Genomic DNA, 17,779 nt, shown 5'->3' with positions numbered 1-17,779 from the left:
ACAAGGACCAGTTCTGTTAAGAGGGTCTTCCATAGTCTAATAGTTTTTCATTGGGAAATAAACTATTATATTCAGTTTACATTTTACCCATTTTAATTTCATCCCTATATTCCTTGCTCTAGCCCTTCCTCTTTTGTATGATAGTTAATCACTTCTCCCTTTTCTTAAAATCACTACTTTGTGAATGTTCGGGTATTTCTAGTACTTTTCACTGAATTTGATCCCATTTTTATCTTCTTTCCACTGTGAGTAGAGCTTCACCAAAAAGGTTAGTTTAGTTTTACTAAGATCTGGGTATTCTATTTTTGCCACACCAGGGTTGATTTTGGTTCAGAATTTGAGACCCATGCAATTTGAAAGATTTGCCCTCCTCTGCACCCTAATCTAGAAATTAAAATTTTATTACCAAAGTGAAATAGTCATAGTTAGTTTTTGCTTCTAAATCGGAGATGATGAGACCCATCTAATCTCAATGTTATGATGAATAAGTAGAGTTTCCTTTTCTTCTGTGCAAAGACCTTGAACTTGACACCTGTTTGTACAATCAGGTTTGTTCAGTAAGTCAACACTTAACTCAACCCATGTGCTTCTTGGAACTTAAATTTGGTAGAATACGTATCTATCCAAGATCCAGAATAGTAGCAAAAAATATTTTATATTAAAGAGGGTCTTTAATTTCATATGCAGATCCATGGTCTCTCATCAATTGAGAACAACATTATACTGCGCATGGTCAGCCCTATAAAGGGAAGGGTGGGGGGAGGGGGAGAAAAACATTTGCAACCATCAAGTGTTCTCTCTCATTAGAAGAACTTTTGGAAGTACAAAAGAGGAAGGTGTCTATGGCTTTACTCTTACCCCTACACTTCCCAACATTTCTGTACTTTTTAACATCACTGTTAGCACCAGGCTTGAGCAGGAAAGAGCTAACCTCCTAGGACACAACATCTGGGATTCTGGCTGGCCATAGATGAAGGGGTTGGTGAAGGGAATGCTGGTACAATTTTTCCTTGCCCCCTCAATGTGCAGAGCTAGTCACAACCTAGCCAATAAACAAACTAAAAAGATTAGTTATTTTGTTCACCAGACATGCAGTCATAAAGCAGCATTTACTAAATTCCTGATAGGAAGCAAAGAATACTTTTGCCAGCTGGAACTTCCAGGAAGTAAGTAGGATTTAGGGAACAGGACATGATTACCTAAGCTGGAATGAGAGCAGAACTTTGATATTAACTGTTTTATCTCCAACCCACAATGTCATTTATTAATGACAAATGTATGATCCAAAGCTCAATTAGCCATTCCATCCAAAAGATAACATCTCTGGCAACCCAGTGCTCAATGCCACCCTCATCTACAAAGCTATAATGAGTCAGATAAGAAAGCACCATTCTCTCAATGCTGCTGCTTAAAACAGCTGGATTTTCTGGGGGACCCTCACATCCTAGTAATAGTTTTCTCTCATTCAAGGGAGCCTCACAGATCAAGGTGGTGCAGGCATGATTGTGTGGGGAGGTAACCACAAGACAAGTCACAAGATTATAATGAGACTAGCTGCTGTTCACACCCTCTCACATCCTTATTAGCCATATTCATGGGAGCGTGCTCGTTGGATTTGAATGGCTGACTCGCTAATGAAGGTTCCAGTTGTTAAGGGTGGGAGGATCTGGTAGAATCAATCGTAACTAGCTCTGATATGGCATAGAGGTCCCACTTTTTGTATCGAATTTCTCTCCTTTCTTTTCTTTCCTTTTTTTTTTTTAAATAAAATAATATTTTAGGCTTCATAAGTGTTACAGTTTCTCTGCCTTATCTTCCAGTTTATTTAGGCTGGACTGCAACCTTGTGTCCTGCACTGTTTCCCAAGACCACATAACCACAGTTTCTCTCTCTGTTTTTCAATACTAGTGCTTCAGTACAGGTGGGGGGGGAGCCACGACAGATGATAGCTTATTCGTACCAGGAAGGTACTTGATGCTAAACCCACTAACAAACATGCTTTAACTAACACGTTGCTAAACAGAATTTTGTATTTTGTATGGACAAGGACAATTATATATAAAATGACATTAGCTGGTATAACCAAGGAATACAGGTATTCAAATAGGCAGGCAGCTGCCTCACCTCTTCTTGAAGACATGTGATGTATGATATACTTAAAGCTGTGCAAACCAGCAATAATTTATGAAGCAGCTGTGAGGAAGACATAAGATTCCTCCCATAACATTATCTTTTGTGAAAAAACAACTTGCAAAGTTTTCTGGTAGAAAATATCATAATTTTCAAGGAATTTTCACATGCAAATAAAACGCTTCAAAACAAAAAAGCTCCATTTTGTTGTGTCAGACCAAAATGAAAAATATTTATTCACATTTTAAAAGTTCTCTCATTCCAGTGTTTGAAAAATGAAAAAAGGTTGAGTTTTCATTTTGGGTTTCTGGATTTTAGGGTCCCCCTTTTTCTTATGTGCCTTGCTTTTTTCCTCTGGTGTGGTAAAATACTACTTTCTCACTCTCCTCTCCCCCTCTTTTCCACTTAGAAAATACTGGAAGAGAAGTAAACTTCAAAAAGAAAGTGTGTTTTTCACATGTTTTCATATTTCTTATGTCTTCCTGGTGCAAAAGAAAGAATGTATGTGAAGAATGGTTCTTCCCTACTTCAGTAGAGGAAGAGAGAAAAAGGGGAAGAAAACAAATCTTGAAAAGGAACACTGAAATTAATTACAATTGATTTATAAATTAATTATAATAATCTTATAAATTTAAGTCAAAGCAAACAAATAAATTTCCTTTTTTTTCCCCAAAATGCCTGTTCAAAATAAATTTATTTTGAATTTTCCAATCACAAAAACCAAAAACATGCCAAAATGGACATTTTCTGACAGAAATTTTCAATGTGACCTTATTATCTGACAGTAAAAATTTTCAACCTAAAAGATTCATCTTATTCCAGTTTATACAATGAGTTCTGTTCTTTTTAAATTGCAAACAATCCTTAATCAGACTACCCTTTTCTTTCTTGGGTGTGTTACTCCCAATGGGTCGATGCATACTTTACGTTGTTATATTGGAGTTTATAGACTGCTTTGTGGATTAGGATTAACTCAGCTGCTATTATTTTAGACATGTCTTTATCTACCATAAAGACAATATTGCTTTTAACATCATATTAGTTGCTGTAAGCATCTGCTACTTTTGCCAGGCAATTGTTCACATATATCATATACAGCAGCATAAGTAGGGATAAGCAAGCAGGGCATCAGCTCCAATTGCTGATTGAAAGGGAGCACCAGAACGCCCAGTATATGCCACAGAAGCAGCAACAGAAGCCCCCCGGGTAAGACCGGGCAGGTAAAACTGATTTCCCTGTTTTTGAGTTCTCCCAATCACTCATGTGGAAAATACCAGTATCATTCTTTAGTGTCTCCATCCCCCTGCATACAAGAGGGTTACTGAGACACTACAGTAAAGAAGAAAACTAGCATTGAATAAAATCACCTGGTTCAAACATAACGTTTCACATTTGATTACTATTCAAATCCTCCCCACAACATTACTTTTAGCGCAAAAATAATCTGGCTGCCAAAAGATAATTTTGGTTTAATACTTGGGACAATTTTTACCCTGCTATAGAGCACTGAATGCATGTGGGCACATCTCATGCAATTGATCTCAAGTGATCCCACGCATCATTGGATCTCAGCCTTTTCCATTAAACCATATTCCCAGCCTAAGAAGGCAAAAAAATGCTGAGCTCTGATGTTCTCTTTTTTGTGTCCAGGGTTACAAAGGAATAAATCTGTATATGTTGGCTTATTCTGATTATCGTTTTGAGAGCAGAGAGTGCCTTGTGGTTTTCTCACCTGCCAAAAGGGCAGGGAATAAGATGGGAAGCAATTCTGCTGTTAAGTGTCAAAGCAGTAGACTGAACCATACTGCCATCTAGTGGATACAAACCTGTCATGTGTTTCATTCAAACCCAATCATTCAAAACACTAACTCTAGCAAGTCACCGCACTGAATGTACTGGGACAAATAATGCGAACGAGTCCAGAATCAGACAGCAAATATCAATAAACACTAAAGGTTGCTGTTTCTGGCAACAGTCTTGTGCAATAACCGTTTAAACCAGTGGGGGCCAATCTTTTTACAAATTAGCACTGAACCCTCCCCAAGTGCCACCCCGATCCCCCTTTCCTGCACAATCAGCTGCTCTGCTTTCCATTCCCTGCCCCGTCCTCTTTGCCTGATCTGCTGCTTTGCTTTCTGCCCAATTTTCTGTTCTGTTTTCTACTCCCTGATTTAGCTGTCATTGCGCTGCTTGTCCCCTCCCCAGTCTACCACATGCCATGCACAGAAGCTGCCTGTGCCACATGTGCTGCAGGGTGGGCACCCCTGGTTTAAACAATGTTTTCAAACAGATTTCAGAACCTGTGTACCCATGGTGGTTGAGGTCAGTGTGAATATGAGCATTAAATGGATTTATTCTTGAATAATTAACATTCCTTTATTTTTTTAAGTGTTAGAATATCTTCTTCTAAGGGCTTTTATCAGTTCCCAGAAATTAATCCAAATCTCAGCCTCCCAGGGCAGACAGGAGATTAGGGTAAATCTGAATTTGGCTAAATACCTGGAGTTAGTTTACAAACATTTCAAAGATCCACTTCTTATTCTGGAAGAGTCGTGTCGTGTCCCCCCCACCCACCCCCCAGCAAGACAATGAAATATTCTCTGCAGTTGAAAAGCAACATCTGAAAATTAGTAACAGTTATATGGAAGTTAATACTGAATTCATTTTGCAGATGAACAATTTGTTCAGGTACCTTCTTTCCAAAGCAATGGCTTGTGTATTCCCCAAAAGACTACCGCTGGTATGTGCAAGGAACTTTGCCCACCTGGAAGTTTAGCTACATTTTGTGCTAATGGACACTGATACAGTATTTACAGGACCTGGTAGGTGTTCCTGGGACAACTCTAAATTGGTTCTGTTCTTTCCAAGCAGGGACCCTCCAGAAGGTGGTAATGAGTGACTTTTTTTGTCATCCCCTCAGGACCTTTCCTGGGGGCAGGGGGGAGAAAGGGGGCAGGGCTCTGTCTTGTTGCCTCTGCTCTCCGATGTGCATGCAAGGCTGATGGGTAAGACTGTGCAGAGATTTGGCCTGAGGTGCTATCAGTAGGCTGACAACACCCAGCTCTACCTTGCCTTCTTTTCTGACCCTGGCCCTGCAATCTCAATCCTTTTCCATTGCCTGGCTGCAGCTGGGGGCTAGATGTGAGAGAACCACTTGATACTGAATCCAGGCAATCCAGTTTCTAGTCAGGTAAAGGAAGGTATATGGAGGGGGAAATTACATATTATGCACCTAAAAAAGAAAAGGCAATGACTGTTTATCAATGCAGATAATTCCAGATGAGTTCAATTACTGGTAATTACTGGTTTGGGGTTTGGTTTGGTTTGGTTTGGTTTGGTTTGGTTTGGTTTGGTTTGGTTTTTTCTTGATGGACTTCAAAACTAGCAGATGAAGTGAATTCATGAAGACTTGAGCCTAAATAAGCAGCAATTATATAAATCCTTGCCCATACATTTTAGTAGTGCTCACACTTTCTTTCATTAAACTAAAGCAAATATGTGACTTGTTAGGAGGACAAGGGAGGAGGGGACCCCACCCATGGGCAGTATGGACCTTTCTAGATTAATGAGGTAAAAAGCTTTCACTTTGCATTATGCCAGGCTTATAGGCAGGTAGAAAGGACAGGCTAGCACAGAAGAAAGTGCTATCCTACCTCAAAGTATTCTACACCTGCAGTGCCAAACAGAACTTCCAGTTTCAGGACATGACACTCTTGAATTCCCTGAATATAACTCAAGTTACAAAAGAAGCTCTCCTTTTCCCAGTACCCCATTGCCTGCCCGCCCCCCCCCCCCCAAAATATCAACAGATTTTGCCCTCTTATGTCACACAAATAATTCACAAATAAACACCTTCGTCTTTCAACCTAGTTCCCTTGGCAGAGGGGACTTGGAAGCATCTTCTACTACATTTGGACAAGTATGTGTGGTACCACTCTTGACAGAAGGAACAAATACGAATCCCAGAAATATCAATAACAATTCTAATTTCAGTTTCTAGACAGGTAAAGGAAGGCATATGGAGAAAAAAATAATACACATATAGAAAAGAAAAGGCAATAATGGTTTATCAATGTAGATAATTCCAGATGAGGCCAATTACTGGTAATTGCTGGTTTGGTGGGGGAGTTAGTATTTTCTTTGCTTTTGTTTTTTTAAGAGTTTGAAACTAGCAGAGGAAGTAAATTCATGACGTCTTAAGCCTGAAAAAAGACCTAAATAAATCCCCATGTACACCCATCCCCTTGGCCCTAGCATGCATGTGAGAGACCTTACTTATACCCCTTCACCTGCCCAAACAGGTCTCTTCAGCACTAAGTGACCCTGTTCATATGCTCACAGCATGAGAGCAGCAGCATTTTGGCTCCTGTCTACACAGGTGCACTGGGCATGGGAAAGGGGATTTCTGTATATTCTTCCTCCCAATACACTTGCTGAGGAGCAGCTCCAATTGGATGAACAGCACTGAATTTTTGGGCTAAATAATTACAGGAGACACTGCACCCAACCCCATGGCTTGCAACAACAGGCAAGCTGATGATAGGAAAATAAGGCAAAGGAAATTATCACAATCCATTTGTGGTTAAACAGAGCAACTCATATTTTGCTTACCATCCCTTTGGGACAGAGGCATCCAGATATACAGCCATGGCTGACACACTCTAAGTCATAGTTCTGGCAGGTCTTAGCACACTCAATGCCTTCAGCCCCTGGGTTGTTTGGGGGACAGATCAACTTGTCCATGGGATGCCTGCAGGTCAAGCTCCTTTTTACTGCAAGAATTAAAAAAAAAAAAATGTCATTACAATCAAAATGTCATTAGGAGAATGCTCATGGAATTCACGGGCATTTTTATTACACGTCCAATTTTATATAAAGATGGAAACCAAACATAGCTTCTACATTCTGGTAAAAATAAAGCAACCACCTTCACCCTGACCCCCCCCAGGTACAAACTCTATTGACACCAATATCAAGGTACTTTTGTCCATGGGGGAAGGAAATGAGCTATATTAGTGCAAGCATCGTTATACTGGTAAAATTGCACTCACACTAGGGCTTGTCCTGGTAGAACTATAATAGTAACAGCAACAACACAGCTCTAACTAACATACTATAGAATTATGCGGCACTTTGATTTTCAGTTTTTTTGATGGAAAGTCAAAATTTCCAAACAGCTCTAGATTGATTTATTTCATTGTTTCCATGTAAATTAAATCTAAAAAAAGATGCTGCCCCAAGACATTAAACTATTGAACTACTAAATCTTAAAAGCATCAAAGTAATCAGTTTGATCGGGTCTCAATCAGGTAGACACCTACCAAATCTCCTTCCAGTCCCCTTACTCTCTCAGAAATTTACATTCAGTTCTTTCCAAGATCCCCAAGCAGCAAGCTCTGAAAATTGGGGCTACTGCTGAGTAAGGCACAAAGTTAGCTCCAGAGTTTCAGAGCACTCACAGAGAGTGCTTGACCAGCCCCAGCAACCTTTCTTGTGTTCCCCTAATTCTTGTTGCTGGGACAAAAATCATACCGGGAGAGGTGGTCTCTTCAAAATGCTAGTCTCAGGCCATATGGGGCTTCTTATGTCTGAGTCAGCATCCTATATTCCATCCAACAAAACTGATGGGCAACCAGAGCAGATGCTGGGTTGTTGGTGTCATGTGCTCCCAAAAAGCCAGCTGCTGCATACTGTGCCAGCTTCCGTAACTGAACAGTTTTACGACATGCCATTTGGGAGTGGTCCTATCCTGAAGCTAAAAATCCTGCATAGCAATGGTAAGTTGGCCTCCCAAAGGAATGATCACAACTTCTTAGCCTGATAGAGGTAATAAAAAAGCTGACTGGATCACTGCGGTGATAACCATCAAGCAGGATGTGGGAATCTAAAACTATCCCTCAAGAGAGGGATTGCAACGACTAACTACAGTCCTGTGATGGCCAATCATATGAGGTGCTCAGTACACATCCCCAGCTCCCTCTGAAGGCAGGAGCATGCCTGATTCCATCTAGTGGGACGTGTTGGTTTATAGACACCAACAACACCCCACCCACTATGTCTTAGTACTTCCTACATGCTGCAAATGAAGAGACTGGAAGAGAGAGGAGGGGAGGGAAAGAATAATAAATAGGATTTTTTTTCCCAAGCACACTTACTTCTGGAAGATGGCTGATTGGCGAAGTAAATATCTGGCAGGAAGGCACCAGGAAGCCTGTTGGTACTGCAGTGCATGAAGCCATTTTCACAATAGCTGCAAAAGAAAAACAAGTACCAGTATTTAACAAGTTGACATTTCACTTACACTTACGCTTTTGCTTCCAGAAAGTCTACAGAAACGGCCCTCTCACTTCCAAGGGCATTCTCTTTCCCTTTATGGAAACAGATAGAGACAGCAAAAGCTATAGATAGCATTTCATTCACACAAGGAAACCTGTTGCTCTCTACCCATGATGTACCCTTAATCTTCCAAGGAAAATTTCCCTCTAACCACCCATTATTATTTGCCATTCCTTTACTGAAGCATAATGCAGTCCCACTATGCTATCCTGGCCTTAAACCGAGATGTGTTCAGTGAAATCAGGCCCATGAGCTACAACATAAAGAAGGGTAGAAACAGCTTTTTACCAGAATTGAGAGGCACTATTAGCATCGTTGTGACCTTATTTATGAAGGGAAGAAGAACAGAATACAAAACCTAGACTCATCAGGAAGTTTATCAATTAAATTCCTAATTGTGGGTTAATAATTGTAATGGCTTTTTAATAGTTGCATACTGGAAAGAGACAAGTGGGTTTCAGTATTTTAAACATGTCCTAGGATAAAATCAAATGGTATTTTAAAAGCCTATAAAGTTGCTAGTGCAACTATCTGAATTTCATTTCAGAATATTTAGCAGAATGTGGTTTAATAGTCTCCTCTGTGATAAAGATGCATTTAGTGTAACATGGAACAAGATTACAACCCAGAATACAGACCCAAAGATATTACTGAGTTTATACACTTCATCCTCACACACAACAATTTCACTTTTAATAATCAACACTTCCTCCAGATGATGGGAACAGCTATGGGCACTAAAATGGCCCCACAGTATGCCAACCTTTTTATGAGCCACCTGGAAGAAGACTTCCTCAAGAACTGCACCATCAAACCCTTGCTATACTTAAGATACATTGATGACATCTTCATCATTTGGAGTGAGAACCGGGAATCTCTAATTGAGTTCCACCAGAAATTCAACAATCACCATCCCTCCATCCGACTTTCTCTAGAATACTCCAGCACCAACATCTCCTTTTTAGACACAATGATCAGTATCCAGAAGGGTAAAATACAGACCACAGTATACAAGAAACCCACAGACCAACATACATATCTGCACAGAACCAGCAATCACCCGAAACACACCAAAAAAGCTGTGATATACAGCCAAGCCCTCAGATACCACCGCATCTGTACTGAAGAGAACACCTGGGATTGCCACCTCACCAATCTTAAAAAGGCTTTCACCCAACAAGGACACTCCTCCAGAGAGGTAGATCGCACGTTTGAAAGCCACCTGGATACCACATGACAAACTGCTGCAGTACAGAAGAAAAACACCCACAAATCGCACACCGCTGGTTATGACGTACCACCCCTCGCTTGAACCTGTACGGAAAATCCTCAAAAAATTGCAACCCATATTAGAAAGAGACTCTATTCTTAAAAAGATCTTCCCAGAGCCACCCATCCTAGCCTACAAACAAGCACCGAACCTCGCCAACCTCATCACCAGAAGCAAACTTCCTCAAGCCCAGAACACACCAAAAGGATCCAGACCGTGCCAGGACAAGAAATGCAAAACCTGCAAAAACATCTCCACCACCTCCACTATTACTACACCCCACAACAGAGCCATCAAGCATCCCTGGATCTTACAGCTGCACCTCCAGGAATGTAGTATACCTCATCCAATGCACCAAATGCCCTGATGGAAAATATGTAGGAAAGACCAGACAACAACTGCGCACCAGAATGAATGCACGCCGGAAATCTATCAAAGACAGAAATACCCAATTACCGGTGGGGGCACATTTCTCACAGGAGGGCCACTCTCTCTCCAATCTCTCAGTCCTGATCCTCAAGGGAAACTTACACAACGCTTCCCAGAGACGAGCCTATGAGCTCCATTTCATCAGCCTGCTGGATACTAGAGATCAGGGACTAAACATAGACATTGGATTTTTGATACATTATAATCTGCCTGGCAACTGACTCCCCAGCCCAGCCCAGCCCAGCCCAGCCCCTGGCTTCTTTACTTTTCATTCCATCCAGGAAGAGCACACACCAACTGCTGAAACTTCCTTAGCCTGACAAAAGGGTTTTTGAACCCGAAAGTTTGCTTAATAACTATTCTCCAACTATTCGGGTTGGTCTAATAAAAGATATCAAATTCACCCAAGGAACCTTGTCTGCACATGACTATATTAGCATTTCTAGTGCCCCTTTATTTAAATTGGCTGGGGGCAAAATCTTCAGCAAATTGCAGTCAGCAGAGCTATACTGACATCAATGCAGTCATGTCAATTTAAACCACCTGAAGATTCAACTTAGTTATCTAATCTGCTTGGAGCGGGGAGGGAAGCTTTGGTTTTTGGTTTTTTATTTTCTTTTGGGGAGGGGAGGAGAGGGGAGGGGAGGGTTCAGCTCAGTCTTGAACCTTCAACTTACCACATAGAGTAATGGTCAGAAAAGATATCATCCGGTTGGAAAATCTCACCATCATAGTAACAAGAGCACTGGGATTTTGGCACACAGTCTTCACGCTCGTCAACATATTGCCCAGGTGGGCAATAGCAGCCTTCCATGCAGAAATCATTACAATCTGCATCTGGGTAGGACAGGGATCGGCAGGTCTGATTGCATGGAGTTCCACATTGTTGGTAAACTTGGCCTTCAGGACAACTCATTGCTGTTAAACAATACACACCAATGAAATGACAATAAGACAACATACTGTCTTGTGATAACAAGTTAACAATGGCACACATTTTCACATTCATAGATGTTTTGCACACAGCCCATACAAATCAATGGTTGTATTGGGTTGAACTGGTTTTGAATCAAGCCCTAAATGAATGGCTACTTTCTTTTGAGACAATATAATGATGGAGAGGGAAAAGGGAAATACACCTTTATTGCAACATGGTTTCTCATAGATTCATAGATGTTAGGGTCAGAAGGGACCTCAACAGATCATCAAGTCCGACCCCCTGCATAGGCAGGAAAGAGTGCTGGGTTTAGATGACCCAGCTAGATGCCTATCTAACCTCCTCTTGAAGACCCCCAGGGTGGGGGAGAGCACCACCTCCCTTGGGAGCCCATTCCAGACCTTGACCACTCGAACTGTGAAGAAGTTCTTCCTAATGTCTGGTCTAAATCTGCTCTCTGCTAGCTTATGGCCATTATTTCTTGTAACCCCCAGGGGCGCCTTGGTGAATAAATACTCACCAATTCCCTTCTGTGCCCCCGTAATGAACTTATAGGCAGCCACAAGGTCGCCTCTCAACCTTCTCTTGCGGAGGCTGAAACGGTCCAGGTTCTCTAGTCTCTCCTCCTAGGGCTTGGTCTGCAAGCCCTTAACCATACGAGTGGCCCTTCTCTGGACCCTCTCCAGGTTATCCACATCCCTCTTGAAGTGAGGTGCCCAAAATTGCACGCAGTATTCCAACTGCGGTCTGATCAGCGCCCGATAGAGGGGAAGTATCACCTCCTTGGTTCGGTTCATCATGCATCTGCCGATGCACAATAAAGTGCCATTAGCTTTTCTGATGACTTCGTCACACTGCCGACTCATGTTCATCTTGGAGTCCACTAGGACTCCAAGATCCCTTTCCGCTTCCGTGCCACCAAGCAGGTCATTAGATCATCAGCAGCAGCAAAGAGGTTATACAAAAGGAACTAGAGATGCACCACTGACACATCAAGATCCACATAGAATCATAGAAAAGCACCGCAAGAAATCATCTAGTCCAAACCCCTGCTTAAAGCAGGACCACCCCCAATTACATCATCCCAGCTTTGTCTACTCAGGTTTTAACAACCTCTACGAACAGAGATTCAACAACCTCTCTGGGTTGCCTGTTCCAGTGCTTTGTTACTCTCCTCATGAGAAAGTTTTTCCTAATGTCTAACCTAAATTTCCCTTGCTGCAACTTGAGACCATTGCTCCTTGTTCTGTTATCTGCCAACACTAAAAATGGTCTAGCTCCATCCTATTTGTAACCACTCTTCAGGTTAAAGGCTGTTATTAAATCCCTCCTCAGTCTTCTCTTCTCCAGACTAAATAAACCCATTGGCCTTATTCATCTAGATAATCCTATAGAAGGTAATGGGACTTAAACTTCTACAATGTGAACAAGGAGGAACTTCAAGCACAATTGAGAATGAAAGCTTTCATTTGATTCTCAATAAGAGGAACAGCCATGAAAAATAACATCTGACTCCATGTCTGCTCCGATTTGGATCTAGATGGCACAAGTGTCCTGGATTTTCAAATGTATTGTCCCTGTACTTTGTTTTATTAATGCTTTAATTTAGGGCTAAATATGTCAAACTTAAGAGCACTCAATGTTCAGCACCCAAATCAATTCATAAGTAGCTTGTCAGAAATTCCCAGGGCTAGCAATACTCGCCAAAAGTGTGAGATTCGTTAGGTGTTCAGCACCTGCAAAAGGTCAATTTAGGGGACAAATTTCAAGCATTTACTAACTTTTCATAATCTGACCCTTGGTATGTGCCTCTTTTAACCTACAGAGCTGGTAAATTATGCCCTAATTCTGTAAAGTGGAGTATCAATCTTGAGAGAAGCTTCTTAGTTGATTATATAATATCCAACACTAGGTGGCAGCAATGACAACCAATGTACATCTTCCCCAGAAGTGGGGAAACGTGTCAGGATTTTTCTCCAAAGCTTGTACTGTCAAGTGGGATTTACACTTCTTATGGAGCTTCCCAGGGAAAAAGCAGGGTTTTAAGAAGAAGCAGGGGGCTCAGAGGGGTGAGGGCAGGAGCTGCAGGCCAGATTCTGCAAGTTCCTGTCACACTGTAGTCTAGTTCAAGGGGATGCAGGAGCTGCTCCTTTCATCACCCCAGAAGGACCTGACTGACCGTGCCCTTTGTTATAGAAAAACAAGGCCTTGGATATCCTAGTGCTAATGGCTCTTCTATAGCTCCCTCAAAGGGACAGGGAATAGTAGGGCTAAGGCCCTGCTCTCCTATACCAAAACCAACAGCACTGTACCACCATAAGGGAAAGAGGACCCCATAAACTTAAAAACATGAGTCATTTTGGACATTTATATAAGGCCATCATTTCACAGCCTTTAGCAGATTTAGACAATACTATCACTTCCCCTTTTCATAACAGAAATAGAGAACAGATCCACGGAGAGGCTAAAGGACTTGCCAAAGGTTGCACAGGGAGCATGTAGCAGAGTATAGACTTAAATCCAGCTAACCCAAGTCTGAGGCTTTCACCACTGAGCTATCCTTTCTCTCTCAGATGATTCATCTATGTCCCTCAGAGCAGGTGGCATCCACTGGAAAGCAACTACCCATCCCTGGGGCTTCCTTCTGGTTCTGAGGAAGGGCACTAGATGCTTGTCCAACAGCCCTCACAACTATGCAGTTGGCCCAATAGAAAATATCACAGAAAATCCTTGCCAGACCATAAACATTTTTAAGACCTAGGACAGGTTGGTAAGGTACCTATCATGCAAGTGCTTAAAGACCAGAAGCGTTATGCTATGTTGGCCGTAGAATCACCTATGGCTGAGTTAGCTACCCGCTACTGATGAACTTTAAATTAAGTAAACTGGTTCCACTAAAACATACACCCATGAAGCAGAGGAGCAGTCACAGCTTCGGTGCATCAGACCATCAGCACGCATTATGCAGACTTCACATGCAAGTCTCAAGCCCATTAAAGGAGTGATTGTTCTCCTTCATGTGACAGGAGATGTCTGGGGCATCAGGATTATTTAATGGGCTCTGATGGATCTGCACTCAGGGAAATCAGTGCTAGATGAAGGTCCATAATGCATAGAGATGAGGAAGCAGTATTGCACTATTAAAGATTAATTGCGAAAATTGACTTGTTCAATTACAGCAAAAGCGATGGTGCATTATCGCTGCTCTCTTGCTCTCTCGCTCTCTCTCGGCCTCCAGAGCTGCGCATTTTTAGAAGGATTTTTATTGGATTACTGTTCCACTATCTGAACATTTACATAAATTAGGTAAACATTATGAAACCATGCAGCAATTTAATACAATCCAATCTTGTTTTCTTTCTCAGTAAATATTATCCAACCCATGGCAGTCAGAATTACTGAACTTCACAAGTACTGATAGTATCAAATGGGAACTCCAGTGACCTCTCACCTCCCTACCTTCCACAATGACTCAGTTTTTAAATGGCCACCCCACCCACAATTTGGGAAAGAATAATGGAACTGTGGGAACATGGCCAGGCCTACGTGCTTTCCCCCAGATTTCTCAATTGTCTTCTTTCTGATGAGTGAAATAAGTCTGGATAAAGGAAAAACATCTTTTCACAACCGTTTGTGCGGATTTAGGGCCATTTTCATCACAATTTCATTCCAATGATTTTTTTTCCCCCAACCAAATCTCCCTAATGGTGAGAGAGAAAAAAAAACAAACCAACAGACGTTGCTTGCTCTATTCCAGGGATCCCAAATTGTGATACACATATCCCTGGGGGTATGCAAGACATCCCTGGGGGGGGTACATGGGAGAAATTGTGTAATGGCAGATCTAATTTTCATTATCATAGCTGGCATTTAAGGGGTTAAAATACAAAATGTATGCAGGCAGTTGGTAAATCTGGAAGGGGGTATAAAATCAGAAAAAGTTTGGAAAACTCTGTTCTACTCCATACAAAATCATTCTATTAATTTTTGCCACCCTATTTCCCACCTTTCCCCACAGCTTGTTATCTTCATTCGCCTACTATGTTTTCTCCTTTAAATTGCTAGCTTTGGGGGACTGAGGCTTCCCTTTACAATAGGCCAGGTTTTCAAAGGATCCTATACAAACTAGATACTGAAATGCCATTGACTTCCAAGGCGAGCTCGGCTGTGAACTCTCTCAGGCACAAATGAAATTCTCACCCTGTATGTTCATCCATAACCTGACTAATGGGTTCTCAATGGGAAGCTATATGCTACTTAAGCAGTAATGATTAGTAAGTAGACATTAGACACCTAAATGCTATTCTATCTCACCCTATTCAGGTCCTTAAAATGCAGTAAGGCATCTGTTTTTGTAAGGGTGAAGTTATACATTATGTTTAAGCTATGCTAAATCTATGGACTGTTACACGATATTAAAGTTAGAATGTGGTGTGAGCAGTCGCATGTTAAGGGTTGATACCAATTCTTGCCTGTGCAGCTCTGACTTGCCACTAGAGGGCTGGAAAACAGGCGCATGGCTAGGAGTCAGGACATCTGGCTCTATCCCTGCTCTGGGGGGAGAGGGGAGAGTCTGGAAGCAGTGCATTCTGGGATACTAGAGGACTGGCACTTGGGAGTTTCATCACCATGGAGCAGGTTGAAGTTACCCTAATACAAGCTAGGTAGCACAGCCCAGAGTTAACCCTCACCTGAAGTGGCATAACTTTGAGCTGTTCAGAGACACTTAGCTTAAGTTAACAAGTGGTAACATGTGAATGCTCACATTTTTAAGTGTTCTTAGTATGGTATGAGTGAAATGTGAAACTTCACTCAAAGACATCATCATCTTACACTTAAGACTAAATCATAAAAAAGCTGCAAGTAAGAGGAGGACCCACCTACTTTTTGCATTAATTATTTGAAAGGGACTTGAGCAGGATGGAAGTCCACTTATTAGATACCTAATAGAAGGAACAAAATTTAAGCCCCAGTGCTTTATCAAAGGTTTTCCAGCATCAGGTTCACAGTAGAGTCTACTGGCCATGCAGAAAAAGGGGCTGAGCAGGATCAGCCAAGCTGAATTCACATAGCTGCAAAATGATGCAACTAGATAACTGACTTGGCCACTTGCTGAGAATCCAAACTGAATAGGCTGCTAGTTTGTAACTTAACCAGGGATCTGATCCAGTATTTTCATACCCTCCGCTCCAGCTGATGTCTGCAAAAACTAAAGAGTCTAGGATCTCACAGGTTTGAGCCCCTAAAGAGGAAATGCCAAAGTTTTCGCACATTGCCATAAACACTATGAGACTACTGAGATCTCCAGTCCCAGCTGTTCAAAAACTTTGCAGATAAGCAATTAAAAGTTATGAAGGTTTGTTTGAACCAAGGCATCAAACCAGCTGAGGGTTGCTCTATGACAGCTAACCAGCCTGATGCTAAGCACCCAGCTGGAGGGCAAGAGCTGAGACTTCTCCACAACTCTCAGAAAATAAATTTGTCATAACCCAGTGAGTTTGGTGCCTCAGCACTATGGAATTTTCTTGACACACGACAGCCTCTTGCACAGCGAGGGTTTTTGTTACATAAAGAACCTGCATGCAGGAGGGAGTTCCCGCCACTTTTGCAGCTGCCTTTGCAGGATGCATTCTCTTTGCAGCAGAGAAATGCACGGTGCAAAGAGTTCCCGCCATTCGGATGCAAATTCATGCCCCGCAATTGGCTAGTGCTAAATTATTCACACATGGCGGCCAGTAATTGGCTTGCTGGCCGTTTAAAAATTAGCGCGACTTCCGCCCAAGTCGAAGAGCTTTGAGCACGCTGCAGAGTGCCTCTTAGAGATCCGACTTGCGGCTAGCTGGTCGATAGACTGATCACCTATCAATCCTTCTTCCCGTCGCCGAACGCAATCCCAGACGTACCCTTTTCCCGCCGGCTTGAATTACGGACGAGTTTACTGGCATTGGCCTCGCCAGCTGGAGCAACTCACATTGTTGTCCAGACGACCGAACCGTTTCCGTCGCAGCCACCCGCGACGTAAGTAAAGTTTTTTGCAACCATTAAGCTTGTCAGCCTCTCTATTCACCAGCCCGCCCTGACGAACGGGTAAATTCTGAATCACCTCGAGTCGGTTCAGCCTGGCCGAGACAAAATTCAGCATCTTGCATAACTCAGATCCTTCAATTCTCTGCCTCTTGAACGTTATCACAGGACACCATGGAGTCAATGCAAGAAAACAGCTCTCAGGAACATTTACTTACAGCAGAAGTCTGGTTCCCTCCACTTGATGAGGACATCTTTCCTAGCACATGCCGTGGCATAGCTAGAAATAGCAGAACACAAGCAATCTTTGCCATCAGAACAGGAGCAAACATCATAGTGGCAGTTCTTCAGATAGGGAGAAGGATTGACTTCATGGTGACAAGGCTCAAACAGGGGGGACATCAGAATGGAGCAGGACGCCTCTGCATACTTGGCTAAAAGGAGAAAAATGTTATATGTACATAGTAGACTACAAGATCAGGGACAGTAGAGAGGAAATAGAGAAACTGGAGGAAGTCAACCATTACCCTTTTACTTGCCTTATAAAATAATTCAATGGAAGAGAAAAATTTGATCCTCCACCTAAAATGTTAACACATTCTCCATTAAATAGTAATAGCAGATAATGGTAAACCAAACAAAGGAAAACCTCT

General features: G+C 42.0%; 1 protein-coding gene across 3 annotated transcripts in view; it reads right to left on the bottom strand.

Annotated features, from left to right (window-relative positions):
- The window catches only part of VWF (von Willebrand factor), a 203,144-nt gene that overhangs the window by 136,682 nt on the left and 48,683 nt on the right, over positions 1-17,779 (bottom strand). For all 3 annotated transcript variants that reach the window (XM_006266925.4, XM_014606374.3, XM_019482200.2), the window contains exons 15-18: positions 17,345-17,560; positions 10,843-11,083; positions 8,286-8,380; positions 6,742-6,902 (exon numbers count right to left, since the gene is read on the bottom strand). In XM_006266925.4, the coding sequence (XP_006266987.3) occupies positions 6,742-6,902; positions 8,286-8,380; positions 10,843-11,083; positions 17,345-17,560 (713 nt within the window). The remainder of the gene's footprint in view (positions 1-6,741; positions 6,903-8,285; positions 8,381-10,842; positions 11,084-17,344; positions 17,561-17,779) is intronic.

The sequence above is a fragment of the Alligator mississippiensis genome, chromosome 4, assembly GCF_030867095.1.
Source record: "Alligator mississippiensis isolate rAllMis1 chromosome 4, rAllMis1, whole genome shotgun sequence".
Classification (NCBI taxonomy): domain Eukaryota; kingdom Metazoa; phylum Chordata; order Crocodylia; family Alligatoridae; genus Alligator; species Alligator mississippiensis.
This window is presented reverse-complemented; position numbering and strand designations above follow the sequence as displayed.